General features: G+C 36.4%; 1 protein-coding gene across 1 annotated transcript; it reads right to left on the minus strand.

Moving 5' to 3' along the window:
• Window positions 1-530: 530 nt before the first annotated feature.
• Window positions 531-13,734, minus strand: LOC149069292 (uncharacterized). The gene is made up of 3 exons (XM_089249726.1): window positions 13,034-13,734; window positions 2,700-2,817; window positions 531-1,314 (listed from the first exon to the last, which is right to left on the minus strand). Exons 1-3 carry the CDS (start codon window positions 13,340-13,342, stop codon window positions 767-769), a joined length of 975 nt encoding a protein of 324 aa, XP_089105852.1. The 5' UTR covers window positions 13,343-13,734; the 3' UTR covers window positions 531-766.
• Between the last annotated feature and the right edge of the window lie 4,382 nt (window positions 13,735-18,116).

An 18,116-nucleotide genomic window follows, 5' to 3' on the forward strand; every position in this document is an offset into this window, starting at 1 on the left:
GTACCCTATAGAGACCAGAGGTCTTCATTGATTTTTTCCAGTCGCGAGCACTTTGCCTATACAGTACCTATCAGCTCCCTTACAAGTTTGGCATACCAATGCATGAAATTAGGATGATTTCAATCCTTCAATATAATTTGTGCAAGGTGTTTACTTAGGGACGTTAAAATGCTCGTGAGCACGAAATCGGACACCAGCATCGAGCACTCGCGTTTCAGAGAGTACCGCGATGCTCGCGAGCAACGGGTTGAAAATGCCTGCCCTAGATAGAAATTTTTTCCCCCCTCAAACTCCAAATTATTATGCAGCATCATTGATCGTTCTGCAATGCGAGTAGTAAAGGCCGCTAGTTTTTGTGTATTTAAAAAAAATATTGGCCTTGAATATCTCATAGATATAATGGCCAGACACCTCTAAGTACCCCCCAGCCAGAAAATACATGCGACTTGCACCTGAAATAAGCCCATCAATTTAAAAACCACTAAAATATACCAATTACCAGAAGAAAAATCACAGCAAGAACAAAAAACTTCCAATTGCAACAAGCTTTATTACAACTTGAATATTCATAATACAAGTAATTTATTACCATAGTATACCGGTAGAAAAAAAGGAAAAAATATATAAAAAATAAGCTAAGACTTTGTGAACTGCTAAAATATAAATAAGCCCATAAAATAACAAAAACAGATCTTGGGACAAAATGGTACGAACACAATAAGTTACGTGACTAAAAAGTGCCCTTTGGAAGGACAAATGAAAAAGTTCAGTTTTCAGGAAAAAATATGCAGTCTTTGACAACAAAATTGGTCAGTTGAATGCTTTCGACTTCCGCTCGAGCAGACTGATGCTTCTTAATGATACGGACAAGACCAGATGCGAATACGCCGTTTACAGAAACAGCTCCCTGGTCACCCTGATCACCGAGAATGATATTGCATAGAAAAGACGCCCTGACAAGTTTCTCGACTCTACCCTTGGGTCCCCATACAGTGGATTCTTCTATCTGTTCCCCTTTCAGATCGGTTACAGTCACTTGCCCAAGATACCTTAAGGTGGTTGGCTCGTAAATGGCAAATGAGTCACCGGGACTCACGGCTTGGAGAGCAAAGCCAAACCCAGCAGCGCAGCTGTCTGACCAGAAATAATTAGGGTTCTTGTTGAGGAGAGGACTTTCGAAAGTAAACCTCTTTCCGTAACCTTGGCCGATCGTTTCCAACCTCAAAGCTCTGCCTCCAAATAGATACTTCTCAGTGAGATTCTTACGTACTCTGTACTTGAAACCGGGTATAACTCGTTTGTCGATATAGGTACCTGGAAAAAGAAAAAAAAAATGAATATGGAAAAATTTCAACACATACCTAGATACACTACATGCTCCATTCGACAAAATATGCAGATTCTTCATTATACTTGAAAAGAAATTAATTATTGGAATCGTACGTCATTTCAAATTATACAAAGCATAACACACAGCTGACAACCATAAATAAGAATCAGGGAAATTTTTGCAAGGATTCTAATTCAGTATAGAAATATACGAAAGGGATTTTTCATTTCTGACAGTACAGTAAAACCTAAGTTGGACACCTATGGTTCTATCAAACTCTGTCAAACTTAGAGGTGTCCAAGATAAAGAGGTATAGTATTGCGAACATTGTGTCATAGAATTATGGTTGGTTCCATTCTAAACCATCAAATGTAAGGAGGTGTCTAAACTGACAAGTGTTACTGTATAATTGTAGGGACTTTTCCCTTTGGAAAACTGTACTGATTGGCAATGGCTAGCACAGCATCAAAGTTGTCAATTGTAGCCCAATAGCAGGTTAAATTACGTGTCATTAATATGCTAAAATCAAACTATGACAAAAAAAAAAAAAATCACTGAGGCATAAAAATAATAAATACGACTTAACAGGATGTATGACCATCTCGGATATGAGTAATCTCTGATTTTACTGAGGACTGAACGAATCAATAGCGAATGGACGAATGAAGCATTTTTTGATTTAACGCACTAGGGACAATATGCATTATACATGCGGTGTCATTTCGGGGAAAAAATAAACAAGCAATCAAACTTTTTTAATAAATTTTTTTTACAACCCCTAAAATTAAGGATTTCTTACAATGGAGTCAAAATTTGGGAAATAATTTTTTCGGGAATCTAGGAGGTAGAGTAAAAATTAAGTCTCCCGAGAAATATGGGAGACTTGGAAGCTATGCAGATTGGAGGTAATCTAGGAAATATATTTGCTGCCAAAATATTTTTTTCCTACAAATGAATTTGGGCGAAATGTTATGCCAGAATTATAATAAAAGTTTGATAAAAATTCTTTTATAAGATTTGACAAAAGCAACCGATAAGTTTTTCCGGTTCCATTTGTTCGAATGTAACAATAGGCTAATTGGTTGAATTTTCTAAGGTTTTACACATAACTTAAATTTTATAAAACTTTTAGAGTAATCCCGACTTAAGAAAAGCATAGAAAAATTGATGGCAGATGGAAGCACTATACATAACAAGCATTACACAGAAACAAATTTCACATCAGGTTCACTACACACACATTCCAACATGTACCAGTTTATTAGAAGTTCCGCAGAGGAATATGGTCGAGGTGCATGTCTGGTTCAGTAGTAGTCAATCAAATGTGAAACAATCTTCAAAAAATCTAGAATTCAATAACAGAACGTACCGATAACGATCAATTCATTTGGTTTGAACCCAGACACGTTGTATGTGGTTGGAATATCATCTATTTCATCTCCATGGACAACTTTGTTCTGCTCATCCTCTGGGAAAGCAAATTCATCCTATAGAAAACAAAAAAAAAAACCATGATAAATCACTGAAGCTATGTAGAATAAAAAGTTTGTAATGATTAGAGATACATTGAATACAGATTGGAGGAAAAAAACGGAATGAAAGCCGAAACTAATCTATCTCAATATTGAAATGCAAATCACTTCAGCTTCATTATTGAGGATTTTGTCAGAATAATTTCTTAAAAATTGATAAATATTCAGTAATTCAATAAATTGTTAGAATTTATTTTTAAATATTCATTTCAATGGATATGACAAATTATTCGCATTGCATAAAATTTGAACATTAATATTTTCTCTATTTTTTTAGTTTAAATTTCATGATTTTATCAGTGTATATTTAAAAACAATGTGGTGGGGGGAAGCAGAGATTAATTAACCTATATATAGATTATGATTATCCTCTATGCTAATCTCAATACATGGTATGTCGTAGGTGGTAAATTTTTTTTAAAAATAACATTTTTTATTGCATAGAATCAGGGTTGTTTGGTTTAAACCACGTTGGTTTAAACCATGGTTTAAACCTTGGTTTTAACCAACTGGTTTTTTTAAAAAAACCACTTTGGTTTTTTTCAAAAAATCAGATAAAAGTGGCCTAAATATCATTTTTTTCCCTGAAAAATATCATATTTGTTCATTATTAGCCAAAATGTTTCATTTTTACCTTATTTTATATCCTTGGGGTACATTCTGACGGTATATCTTTAAATGACATAAGATTTTATAAGTGGTTTTTTTCAAAAAGTCTCATAAAAGTGGCCAGAATATATATATATTTTTCATATGAAGTATCTTAGTCATTTAAAGTTATATATAAAAGCCAAAATTTCTCATTCTTACAACATTTTCTAACCTTTGGCTACATTCTGATGCTCTATCTTTAGCAAATTCATGAATAAGGATTGCATCACACATCTAAATGTAGTGGTGTATTATCTCACAGGGTTTCTTTTTCCGTTCACAAAGAAGCAGCTACAGTAGTGACACCATCATGCTAGGGGCAAGTGGTCCTATAATCCAATAAAGACACCAGCTGTCCTTGAAGGACAAAGACTAGTGTACTAGTTGTTACATTACCTCACATACATTTTCATTCCCATAAGAAGTAGCACATCTCCTACTGTATATCTCCCAGTCTTAATATATTCAATAGTTGTTTTTTTATAATTTCACACACACACTGTTAAGCCCAGTTAATCAAGGTTCTACTGTATAGTAGTAACAGATTTATAAAAAATAATCAGCTATATACAGGGTGATTATAATTTAAGTTTTGATTCCAAAACTATACAATAAGTACTGATCGGAATGACCTGAAAATTTGCATGGATACTCCTGAAGCAATGGACGTTTCTTTCGCAAAAGAAAAAAGTGCAAAATGTGCAAGTAGACGATGCTGTACTTGGCCAGCAGTATAATCTATTTTGTGCAACCACATCATTTCGGCACTTCCACAGCATCAGTGTGTGGATAGAACTTCTATCAAGATGCACATTGCAATACCAGCAAAGCAGCTGCTGAAGACCCATTTTGACAGGATGCACCTTGACCCTTGCAACTTCTGGCTGTGGGGGTACCTCAAAATGTTATAAACAGTGGTCAGATTGCAAACTTTGGTGAATTGTAATCTCCAGCACATTCCCTATATGTTAGAAGTTCCTCATTCCTCAGGAATATGAACGGGGGAAAGGGGGCGCGTTTGGTTTAATAAAGCTGAATTGCAAGCACATCCACATTATGACCATGGCATACTCCGATTCTGCTGTTGAACAAGAATTTTTGTGCTTTCAACCTCATAGCCAGAACACGCGGTGGACAACATATTTAAAATTTTTTGAGTAAGTTGTAGTTATTTGTTCAATTACTTCATTTTTTTTTGTGATGTTTCCGTGAATTATGGACTCGTGCAATGCTATAATTAAGTTATAATTTTCCCATGACTGGCTATCGTTTCCATTCTGCAAGCAAATTTCCCACGTGTTGGATGATGTCATTAATTTTACATTTTTAAGTATTTTTTCCCCTTTATCAAATAAAACTCCATTTCTTCAGGAATATTCATGTCAATTTTCAAGTCATTCTGACAATCGCTCTTTTTTTACAGTATTTTGAAATCAGAACCTTAGTTATAATCACCCTGTATATCGTAAATCATCGTTAATTAATCTGCATTATTTATGCTTCATTAAATGCATTATATTCACCTAATTTATATTACTTTTTGCAAAATAGCTTTGTAATTAAGTATACTGAAAGTAACTGGAGAAAAACCTTTATATATTATATGATTAATAATAACATTAAAAGAATTTTCAAACACACAGTAATCCATTGAGTTAAGCAAAAAATAATTAAATGGCAAAATGGTTTTTGTTAAAATGTAATAAATATTTATTGATTAATTAGCATGGGAATAGTGTTAATTGCATTAATAAACATTTTATTTTAGTTAATTATTACAAGTTTGAATGATTTTTCAGAAATTTCATTGTTTTTAATGTTAATACTATTTAAAACAAAAAACCGGTTTAAACCAAAAAAACCTGGTTTAAACCAAAAAAACCCGGTTTTTTGGTTTTTTTCAAAAAAACCGGTTTTTTTACCAACCCTGCATAGAATACATTTTACTATAATGCAAGTTTTTTACAATTTCAGAATTAGAATTGAAAAGATAACTATTTTCAGCAGAACTAGTTAGATTTAAAAAAATTAAACACGGCATATAGGGCCTTGACATTTAAATTTCTAAATCTGGTTAAAGTTGGCTATTTTAGTATTAAACCAATTATATTTAAAAACATTTTATTTTTTAAAGACTTTTATATCTATTTGCAAATAAACACGCAGTAAAACCTTGATTTTCCATTTAAAAATAAGTCCGAAATTCTCTTTTTTGCTACTGAAAATAAAAACTAGTCGCAGCAATAGGCAATATTTTCATAAGGCCTGTTTAGAGCTGCAAGACTGGCTAATTATAAAATAAAAGTATCCCTAGAAAAACTATTATTGAGCCAAGGACCATCTGTCAATGCATTACAGATAAATCTGGACCTGATCTCTAGATGGGCAAATGTCCTTTTTTGCTCAAGGGTCCCCTCCCCATGACTTTGTGACCAAAATTTAATTTATATTTGCTAACCATTCAAATGTCATTTATTCTAGTCAGGCGCCCTCTTTAATGCTTGCTTCACCCAAGATCCTTCCTCCAAGTCGAAATTGGGTTTTGAAGATTTGTAAGTTTATGCTTATTTGATTTACAGAAATTGATTCAACAATTTACGCTCTTCCCAATTACATCAGATAATCAAGGTTTTACAACAAAAGATTACTATGAACGTTAATTACATTTTACAATGAATGACTTTATTAGTGATATGAAATTAGAAATTAAAAACTTTCATTTGGAAGGGTATAGATTATTCCAAATCAGTTCAATGTGTAATTGGGCCTATCAACTTATTCAACACACAATGGTATTAAAATGATTTTTCAAGACGAAAGATGCAAAAATCTTAGACCTGGATAACGTAATGAAATTTTGTGGCATAATTTGCATATTCTTAAAAATTGCTACTAACAATTTCTGATCTATTTAGGAAGAGGGAGCTTTCTCAGTTTATTTTTATTCTCATTTTAACACTGGCAAGAAAGGCTCAAGAATGTCGAAAATCCTTCGTGAACCTTATTTTTAATATTCTATCACATAAACTGAAAATAATTTGACGGCTTTATGGTATTAAAGAGGTAAGAATTCGAATCAAAAAATGGCTTTGAAGCAGCATGTCCTTAAGTAGATGATACTGACCATAGCGGAAAGCAATGATGGATAGGGATGTTGATAGTTACAGGAATACAGGTTCTTATCTGTTGTTCACTTAGAGGGGCAGAAATTTTTTTTATCAAAGGGCTAGCAGAGCAAATAAGTATAGGAGACAGGTAACTTTAATGCTTATCAGAGTAATAACAGGGAAATCTACTCTGGTCTCTTTAAATATCCATTTGAATTAGCTACGAACAGCACAATGCCATAAAATTTAATTACATACTTGAATTACATTCATAAATTGAAGTCACTGCAGCAATTCAGCCACATGTTTAGCCAAAGCCAAAAAATGAGATTCATGAAAAAAATTTACTTTAAATGAATTTTAGATGCTAAACATATCGCTTTCATGCTTTTTCTTTTCATTGAAAACCTTTGGCCTGAGCTTGTGTTGTCAGAATGAGTAAAATCATTCGTGCAACTGCTTCAACCAAAAGTCGGTATGATTTTGGAGTTTTATTAGAAATAATATACAGGAATAAGAGATACACAGTTCAGTGGGCAATTATTTACTCAAAAATTCTCCCAAGCAGCAGGATGAAACACACTGTCCAGAATACGAGAGGATGGTGTCTCTTCCCGGAATTCAGGGTTCTGTAAGAATGTCACATCGTAATAAACAGTACAACACACAATACTTTCATAAAAATCCTTTCTCTCCAAGCACTATCACACTTTCACAACTAAATTTTTTCTTTTATGCGTGAAATTACACGATGAAATAAAAAAAAAAATTACACAAGGTTTATATCCAGTAAGGCAAGTTTTTATGTACTTATCAAAGCAACGATCATATTTAATCCGATTTTTAAGGTTTTTTTTTTTTATATGTGATAGAAAATTACTTGTCAAACTTTAGACCAGGGCTTGACACAAATCCAAAAAATATTTGGGTGCCAGCCACGTTTCTTAGGAGCATGGTTTATGCTTAACAAAAAAAACTTTTATTAAATTATTTTTTGCCCCAACTCTTCTGGAACTTGTTTCTTCCCATGTTGAAAGACAATGTCATACTTAGACCCCTATTTTTAAAGTAAGAAAATACAAGAGGTGAAAGTTTGAGGTGAAACTCTAACGAGAACTGTTTTAGTAATGTTGAGCAGCATTTGCCATGTGGAGCAGGAGTTGAGATTATGTTGAAGTTTTTGATCTGACTCATGATTTATGGTGTGGTAGATTAAATTTAGCTATCATGAATAGAAAATTTTAGGTGCCAACACAGATTTGAGTTGCCCTGGCAACCCAGGATTTATCAAGCCATTTTATACGATTTAGAAAAAGTCAACTTTGAATTTCAAATGCACTTGTTTTCATTAAATATTGACTGACAGCAGCCCATTTAAAAACAAGTACTATTGCTACATTGCACCTTATAATTATTCCTTCAAGGAACTTATAATGAATCGAAAATGTTGGAAGTCATCTTGTATTATATACCTAATGTGAAGTTTGAGGACTGCTACATGTTTAAGTATCGTCATCTGTCTTCCGCCTTCAGAAACAAGCAGGCAATTTTACCTGTTATATTGTACACGAATTTTAAATGCTGTGGAGACTTTAAATGGGTGATCTATAAACAAGTTGGAGGGGAAAAAATAATCTCTCTAGAGCTTGATAAACAAACTTGCCTTACAGGATTCAATGAAGATGTACGAGTATAATGTAGATCAGTTCATTTACACAGAACATTCAAAAATTTATTGAAATTGACAGACATTATTAAAATGATTATAATTCATTGGTATTATTTTCAGCAATTAAAAAATATTTTATCACCAACTCAAAACTTCATTGAAAAATAAAGGACGAGTAAAAAACTAAGTTATGGTCAGCAACGGCAATCAAAGACCGGATAAGTTCCGATTTTAAAAAGGTGTTAGTATCCCAATGGGCAAACAGCACATCAGATTTCAATATAAATCAAGACAAGAATTTTTATGTGTACCATTATGGAATGGAAGTTTGAATATAACAATCATTACGACAGTGATGATCTGTGAACTATGACGCTATATTCAGAAATCCTTCCTTTCAATGCTCACCTCTGAAATCTACAGACATCTGTAGCTGCACACCCATTGGGACATCATGCATCTGATTAAGTTAATTGATTAATGGTTCACACTAGTTATGGCATCACATAACCTACTATTTTAAAACAATAAAATTACTCGTAACATTGATGCAATTTTGTTTTTGTGGAAAGTATTCAACAAAATGAGATTACTTTATTCTGTGTAAATAAACATGATCTATTTTTTCACAAAATAAGTTCAATTTATCATTACCAGCGTTTGAACAGCATCTAAGCTGATATAAACACTTACGATGATATAAACTCAACAGCACATACTTCATCAAGACTGCTCTTTATAGCAAAAAAAGATAATGTCTTGCCATTGAACAAATTGCCACAGAGGCTAAATATCAAATTGCTTATGCTTCTTATAATTGACATTGTAGTGTTCGGGCAAGTTACTGCCAAAATATTTCAAGGCTCGATTCAAATATCAGATGTTATTCTTGCAGTTTGCATATATTGCATAAATTTCAAACTATGTAGCTTGAAAACTCAAATTGTAAAACTTTCAATAAATTCAAGTTAATGAACTTTGAATCAAAATTCGATGCTATACATCTCAATTTGCAATACTAAAAAAAACTTCAAAATTCAGGAACTGACAAGCCTTGAATTAAAAGCAAAGAGCTAAAGTATTTTACTTTGATAAATACCTGAAATTTTGTTCAGGATTCAATGCAGAATTGTATGTTACAGCAATAAGGTTACTTACAAGAAAATGATGCTTCTTACAGTGAAGTTAATATTTTCCTCGACATAATATACAATTCGTACAGGTTTGTTGTGTTGAATAACATTGATATACTTACCGGGAAAAAATATGATCATTTAAGAATCAAGATTCAACCGACAAACCTTTGTTCAAATGTCAATTTTGAAATACGGATGTTTTTATAATAATTTAACAATTTATCCCCAAATTTTTTTTACCAAATGACATTTACTCTTGTTAATAATTCCGAATTTAAAAATGAAATAGTCTATGCAAGTAACCGAAAGAAGCACCATTCAAATTTTTTACGAGTTTGTTATGATCAAATCAGATTTTAAATGAACGAAAAAAGATATTACGGAGAATGCACCAATATTCCCCATAAATAAGAAAAACGCACCGTTTTACATATGTTTCACTGAAGAATGCAGCAGATTTCAGTCTCTCGCGGACCATCACCACCAACCGACATCTGATACCACATTTCTATGGGCATCTTTTTTTTCTATGAACTGAAAATAAGCTTCTCGATAAAAATACCATGTGAAATACAAAAATACCTACGTCGTTCTCCATTACTAGATATGACTCCACAAATTCGACTTATATTTCAACGTGCAAATCCTCTTCAAATTAATATGTTCAAGTTAGCCAAGACCGATTAAGTTCACATACCCATCTTCAGATAGGCTACTAAACTAGGACTTCTTTTCGTACATAGGGCTACTGATTTAAAGCTTGTATTTTCTCTACCAAAAATATGAACACATACCAGTGATGTCCACCTCTCATAGAAGAACTTTATACAGTCAAACCTCTATTTAACAAATTTCTCCAATTTAATGAATTTTTCTGTAGTTCCTGAGCTATATTTGTGCTCATCCTGACTTTGATAATTTCTCTCAATTTGACACAAAAATGTTAATTTCATGAATATTTGTTAAATGTAGATTCAAATGTATAGGTATAAATTTAAAATAGGATGTATTACACTTATATAATGGAAGCACTTTTCACAAAGTGACAAAATTCCCCCAACATCGTTTAACTTACCCCATAACCAATGAGGAAAGAAAAAATCATTTCCAGTAAGTAAAATTAAGCCGGGTTTTCCTAGGAGCAGGTTTTTCTGGGCCACATGAACTAAATAAGACTATTTCACCTCCGCAGAAACCTGTAACTTTAACACGCTACGTGTTTGTTTCCCTAGAGTGGCAGATCTGTTCTGTAGTCTATATGACCACATATTTTTACACAATAAAAGAGCAAGACAGAAAACAAAAGTGAAAAGGGAAGACCCACGCCGTGTTTCATATTTGACTCTCCGAGAAGCAGTCAGCCAATTACAGCTAACATAAAGCACTGGTGTGTGTCGGGTTCTGTAGGAAAACAGACACTTTTCCTACTGGCGAATGGGAAACATGCCATGCCGGGAGATTCACATTGCACAGAAAACCTGCTTCTAGGAAAACCCGGCTTTAGGTTCTTTTGGACGGCGCTAATGAACATCACTGGTAAAACAAACTCAAGAGAAAAAAAGGAAACAAGGATTTCAAAATTTTTTTATTGCGGAAAAAAACCCAAAAAAAGACACCCAAATGCAAGCTACGCACAATAGCTAAAGGTTTGAAATAAAATTACATTTTCATATTTTCATGAATAGCCACACGCTATTTCACAAGCAAATTAGATTTAAAATCAAATCTGGATAATTATCCCTCACGTGCACAGCAAACATTTGAATGGTCCCAAGTATAGGAGAAAAACCAAAACCACTTAATTCAATAGTTAAAGTGGTTTTAATTTTTCTTTTCCATTTTTTTTGGTAGAGAAGTTACGGAAGCTATAGGATAAAAAAAAAAAATATGTGGCGAGAAAGCCCCATCGACGTTCTCGTATTTAGTTCCAATGATATCTGATCCACTTTATCTAGAATAAATTAATTCCTTCACATCCATAACCCAGGGGTGGGAGAATCTATCCCTTTTCCAAAATTTGTGAAATAACATTTAAGGAATTACAAGAATTTGTTTCCCGCATTATCAGTTCTGCCCCTCCTTTTCAGATATAGCGGTTTGCTTTCTACCAAAAAGCTATCTAGTTATGGCCCCACATTTTTTACATGTAGATAAGTTATATTTTTCATATTTTCAGGGGACCTCACAGACTGGATCTAGGATATCTCTGGCGATTGTCATATTAGAAATAGGATCGGATAGCCTATATCCAGTTATACAATTGAAATTCCGTCCTATTGCAGACATTTTAATATTGGTTTAGACTCAGCTATTAAAAGAATATAATTACTTAGATTGAAATACAGTCAAACCTTGTTAATACAAGCCATCTCGTAAATTAAAAATACTTGTCCTATCAGATATTCTGAATTTTATATAGGAAAATATTAAACTACTCTGGGGACCCACCAGCGAACCATGGACTGGGCAAGAGCGCTGTGGATGACAAAAGTTTAGAAACATCTAGTTGCTCCAGTGTTGTGCCTGAGTTTTAAGTGCTGCTATCTATTTTCCACACCACGAGTGAAGTGTAATAAAATATTTGTACTGCTGTTGGCCTCTTGCTCTGTAACCGGAATTTTTACGAGATTTGACTCGCAGCTTAGCTTAGTACGAGGCTGAATCACGAATGCTATTATTGAATTATGTAGACCAGAGGCTGGGATCTTAGGCGAGACACTCCTCCTAAAGTCACACTTTACTCGGGTCCTATATTGAATTTGTAACATGAAAAAGCGAAGGATGATGGTAACTGTCCCGGGGCTGGAGCCCTGTCAAGCCACATCCTTGTGGTCGGCCAAATTCTGGGTGTGTAACACAACCGAGTGGACCATGCACCGTGTTAACAGTTGAAGACGCTTAAAATCCAACTGTTAAGGCCAGTTCAGTGATTAAGTAGTTAACTAATTTAAGTTGTCAAGTACTTGAAAATGCATAAAGACGTTAAGGGTTATTTACACTTTATTAAGTTAAGTGATTTTGTTGAGAAGTAAATAAATCGGATTCTATTTTTTTGCGTAAGTCGACCTATATCGTATAAAATTATCCAATGAGCATTTACTAAATCAACTTAAACGTGTGGACACTAAGAATTCGACAACTTAAAATTTACTTAACCACTTAACGCGTGTAAACGGGCCTTTGGTCACATTCAAGAGTAATGGTTAGGGTACCTTTTCGAGTAACAATTCTTTTATTTCACCATTGTGGATATTTCATTTTTATCATCATAAGAAAATTTATTAAGAGCCTAAACATCTTGATTTGTTTCAAGTCTACAAAAAAAAAAAAAAAAAAGACAGTTTTGTCAATAGGCGGAAAAATATTTACTGTGCTTCTTCAATGGTTGTACTGTATTGATTTTTCTTCCTCCCACTACAACCTGATTATACATAGACCGAACACGCCCAAGATGGCTGCCGTGTGTGTGTACCGCATTGAACTCTCCAAGATGGTCATCAAAAGAGTCACGAATACACTATCTTCGGAAATTATGACGCACATGGAATCGATACATTAAAATCAGCAGAAGACACGATACAAAAAAAAAATTTCAACGAATCTTTTACCTTGTTTAAATCGGACTCGACACCGACGTCTTCATCATCATCGTCGTCCCTGGGCTCCTGGACGCATTCGTCAAAGAGTAGGTGCCTCTCTAGGCTGCTTGAGAGCTTCTGGCAACGACGGCCCTGGGCGATATCGAAATCCTGGATCCTCCTGTGCTTCTCGTCAACCCAAAATTGCTGCAGCTCCTGCCATTTCTCGTGCTCGGTCGATTCTTGAAAAAGACAATGATGGTGATGGTCGTCGCTACTACTATAATCGGCCGGTGGTGCGGGAATAATGCATACTGGAACTTTAGTGGCCTTTTCCATTAAACAATCTTTTTTTCTCCTGCAACAAGACGAGGTTAGAAGCAAAACAAAAAAGCAGAAGTGCGACACGGAAGCTTAATTTGACAATGAGAGAAGGGAGAGATTTTTCTCTTTTAAATGTCGAGGTTACGACGTGAGGATTATCTCCGCAAATAGATTCCACGAACGGACTCCTCCTCGTTGTAAAAAGAGAGAGAACTGGATCCGATTCAGCACTTCCGCTCTCTGCAGGTCGAGGGAGATGAATGATGGGGTTGCCGTCAAATCGCGCCGTATTTATAAAGTAGGCGTTTTGGAATGCAGCCAAGTGTCTGGCGCTGCGACGCGGGAGAGTCGCCAACCGTGAGTGTTGGATTACGGAGATCCTTCTCCGTCTACTGCTCTGACTGTATGAGAGATAAGCGCGCTATGGAAAAAAAAAGAAAGAAATTTCTCTTGCAAAAAATGACATTTTTTTCCCCCTTCCACATTGAGTCTATGACCCCAATTTTTTTAAATAAGATTTCGGTTTTCCTATCTCTCTGCCTTTTTCTCTTTTTATCTCACTTCCGTACTCAATTATTCAGTGTGATTTGGATCGTCGGGGCCAGGCTTGGACATATTTTGCGGCCGTACCATGGCCAGTGCAGTCTTAACGCATGGGCCCACCCGGACACGGCCCGGGGACCCCCAGAAAAGATGGGCCTCAGAAAAATCCCTTGGCCCTGACCCATTGGCTCCAGCCAAAAAAAACACTTTCTACAGCAGAAAGCCACCGCGCGAACTCTCGCTTCGTGACGTCACTGATGTCGTCCATTTCACCTAAGGTGTCTTGATAAAGACCTTGTTCTAGTGGCTATAATTTCACCAATGTAGTCATTGGATATAACTAAAAAAAAAACCCGTAAAGATTTCGCGTACGTTGGTCTGCTATACCAATGGCTACAGGTGAAATGAACGACTTCAGTGACGTCATAGCTTCGCGAGGAGGCTTTCTGCTATAGAAGCTGTTGCTCCAGCCCAGGGCGAACGAGACGATTATTAACATTTTTTTTTTTTTTTTTCAAGCTAGAAATTTATTACACCCGTGAAAAGTTTGTCCTGCTGGACTTCCCCAAAGATCCCAGCAGAAGGGTTCGAGCTGTTGCTGGGTGTGCGGGGCTATGTCAGCTACACAGGGCCGTATTCAAGAGCATTATGCATCCCCCCCCCCCCCGAGCAGCCGTGGCTTTGCCTCACCTGCCGCCCGAGTGCAAAACCTCATGTGCCACCCTCTAAAGACGACCTCGATGGGAGACTGAAAGGGCTTCAGCCAGATGAAGCTGATTTTTTACCGGGCCGAAGCCGCACACGTTATTCAGCCAATAAATTGCACTCGACCATACTTCCCGTTTTTTTGCCCAAAATTGTTTCATCGTTCTTATAAATAAATTCCAGCTAACTTTTTCCACAATGCAGCTCCAAATGACGAGCCCTCATATTTTCCCTCCTTTCAGGGATTAATTTTTTAATTAATGTGAATTTATTCAACAGAGTCGAACCTTGTTAACGCCAAAATGCCTACTCAAAGGCCCCTTGGGCAGAAACTAGGGGAAGGCGAGGGGTTTCTCGTGCTCCCCAGGCCCTCTGCAAATAAAAACTCAAATTCTTTCCTTGCCTTTATTTGACCGCTCCCAAAAAATTACTGGTTGGGTACGTTGGCATGTTTACGGGAAGTGGGGGAAGGGGCTGTTCTAGTGGTCTGTAGTCCAGGGGAAGGGTAGCAAGTTCGGTGGGGTGGCAAATTTGTGGAATGAGCGGGCAAGATAATTAGTAGAATGGGAGAAGGGTGGCAAATTTTTTTGTGGAATGGTGCCTCTGCAAATATATATAATAAAAATATGCCTCTGCCTAGATATTTTGTGATCATGGGAGTGACCAAAAGAGTGACTTGGAGAGCGTGTGAGCAGCATGGAAGTGACCAAACCAGTAAGCAAGCATGTGAGTGACCAAATTAGTATGGAAGCATATGAGGGACCTAAAGCGTGACTTAGAGACACAGACGTATTTACGGGGGGGGGGGGGGTATTCGGGCAATAGCAATACGCAGGGCGGCAAATTGAATGAATGGTTGGACAAGAAACCAAACTAGAATTTTTATTGTCATTATTATTATTTTTAGACTTTCAAGGAACCCCCCCCCCCCTCCCCATGTCTGTGCACTCAAGGGTGTGTCCGGAATGTGTCCGGGTTAGGCCATGCACTAAGACTACGTTGCTGTTACACTATCTGTTTGCATAGACGACACAGCGGGGAGGCTGGCAGCCATTTATTTTCTTAAAAAAAGTTTCATTGATTCTGAATAGAGTTCTTATTAAAACGTCATATAGAAATTCGCCGAGGACGATAAACCGGACATTGTTTGCCGTCTCAATTCATTACAGTGGCATCGGAGCCGGGGAGTGCTCGAACGCCCACGGTAATTTGCGTCACAAGTTTGAGCACCTTCCCCCGAAAATTAATTTAGAAATCGAAATATTTTTCTACATAAACTTCAAGACGAGCACCCACAGGAACGAGAGATCCACACTTAAAAATAGTAAAATAAGCAACTTGAAAAAAAAAATTCAAAATAGCCCTCTTCAATACAGTATATTTTGCAAGTTGATGTCTGTGAGAAAAAAAGTAGCAGGGCCATGACGTCACACTAGCAGCTCCCAGACCACGCCCATTGAGCCAAGGCAGCAAGCGCAACATCAAAGAGTTGAAACAGCCCTTACAGCCCGGGAAATTATGGACCGGTATTCATTTACTTAACACTTTTTCCTATTTGAAAAATTGCTATTTGGGCCGCCTTTCCTCGCTTTTCTTTTGAGTTAATAATTTCTGGCATTGGATCATGATATTATTTTAACAATTGTTGTCTCCCTTGGGTTTTGCTTGTGGTGCCCATAGACACGAACGGTAAGGCAAATTTCACGTCACAATTGTTATCGATGGATAGAAATCATCGAAACATTTCAAAAGGTGTTTGCCTAGTGGCTGAAACAACATGAAGGAAATAAAAAGCATATCCGTCATCGTGGCACCGTCGACTCTTCTTCTGATCTTTCTGATGTACCAGCTGCTGCTTGTAACAATACGCATCATATAGTTCCACGACGTAATATGCGCGCGTATTATGTGTGCGCATCATGTACACGTACACGAAGAAAACTCTCATAACACCTTGCGAAAATATAGACTCATTAACTAGAGCTCCGAGACACACTGTTGCCACAACAATTCTCGTTGCATAATTTGCGTATTATATTTTCTGAAGATTTTCATGGATTTGCTTATTTCTCTGTAAACGCACTTGATCCAGAAACCTGATTGTGACAACAAAACTGTTTTCATTTTAGCATGCCCCCCCCCCCTCCAAGATCTTTGGTGGGCCCCAAGCCAGACTTTTCACGGGCCCTTCTATAGTGAATTTACAGCATGAAAAAAAAAAAAAACGTTAATTGTCCCGGGTCCCAGGACTGGAGCCCTGTGAGCCCCCACCCTAGTGGGATGCATGCATTTTTAGAATAGCGAGGCACCTTTTTGTTCGTGAGCACAGTGATGCTGACTGCTGAGTTACCCAAGCAGTGCTCGATGTGCTTGTGCCTTATTTTGTATTTTTTTCTTTGGTTTTGATGACACCTCAATTTAAACATTCATTCAAGGATGTATTCATTGTATGGATTGGATTTTGAGCATATGCATATGACATTAGATCAGTCGATTCCGTCATTGACGCTGGGGTGGGCATTGCATAATCCTATGCCGCCGCCGCCCCCCCCCCCCCGTAACTTCACTCGTGGGTCTGGTCAATACCTCCTAGATAGCTTAGTAGTATCTATGACGTGGTATCTAGTCTGGTGTCCTGGGAATCGGATCAAAATTGGCGTCAAATTTCACCTTTTGATTGCTCAAGCCGTCAAGAGACTTCTTAAAGTGGAAGACGCTCGCATTCGTGCCGCGAAGTTTGTAAACCGCAGAAAACCAAAGTCATGTGACCACCACTGTGCCGTCAATGGGGTTCGAACCCGTATCCTCACGATGAAAGTACAGCACGATGCTCACACAATCACATGGCTATAGCCCAGAGACTGCAAAACCATAAATTCGCCTATGAGCGGTCACATGGGTGCTCTTCCTCTGATGCTGGAAATAAAAATCACATCTCCCATAGACTGTGCATGTCCATAGACATAGAAAATTCAAATGTTGTTTTATAAAACTTCATAGAGTTTGATACTATACTGTGATAGGAAAGAAATAATAGAACAGGAATAGTTCAAATTTTTACTAGGTATGAAAATACAGTCAAACCTCTATTTAAGGAACACTCCAAATAAGGAACACCTCTATTTTAAGGGACAAAAAGTTGGGTCTCATGTGTGTCCCTTATTGAACAGAAAATTCCTCTGTATTTCATCGGAGAAAATACGGGATTTTGGGATATTAGTTACGCACATCGCTAATCGTTGCCAAAACTATTGCCGACATACTAAAACCGTCATCGAAAATCTCAATCAAAAGCAAACTCCATTCAAATTTTAAACCCACTAAAGAAAAATTACGGAGTGAATCTGTAGTCAATTAGATTGCATTAAAAAAAAGTTAAATATCATAAATATCCATGATGACAGTAAAGACAACGAATTCAAGTGTGCTTCATTTTGAAAGAAAAAATATGCATTTTTTTCTCAAAAAATATCGGGATGACCAAAAACTGTTAATAAAAAAAACGGGTTATGTAGTTAGTCTAAGTCTTTTCCACACTCTG

This window comes from Pholcus phalangioides, unplaced genomic scaffold (assembly GCF_987345545.1).
Source record: "Pholcus phalangioides strain wild (caught in Gottingen) unplaced genomic scaffold, Ppha-v1.0 ptg000022l_1, whole genome shotgun sequence".
NCBI classification, from domain to species: domain Eukaryota; kingdom Metazoa; phylum Arthropoda; class Arachnida; order Araneae; family Pholcidae; genus Pholcus; species Pholcus phalangioides.

Bases quoted from the DNA above. Each gene is read 5' to 3' on its own strand.
- LOC149069292 (XM_089249726.1), bottom strand. From the start codon at position 13,342: ATGGAAAAGGCCACTAAAGTTCCAGTATGCATTATTCCCGCACCACCG. The intron at 2,818-13,033 runs GTAAAAGATTCG...TGTTTTCTATAG, and splicing joins TCGAGTCCGATTTAAACAAG to GATGAATTTGCTTTCCCAGA. The intron at 1,315-2,699 runs GTACGTTCTGTT...TTCTTTTTCCAG, and splicing joins AAATGAATTGATCGTTATCG to GTACCTATATCGACAAACGA.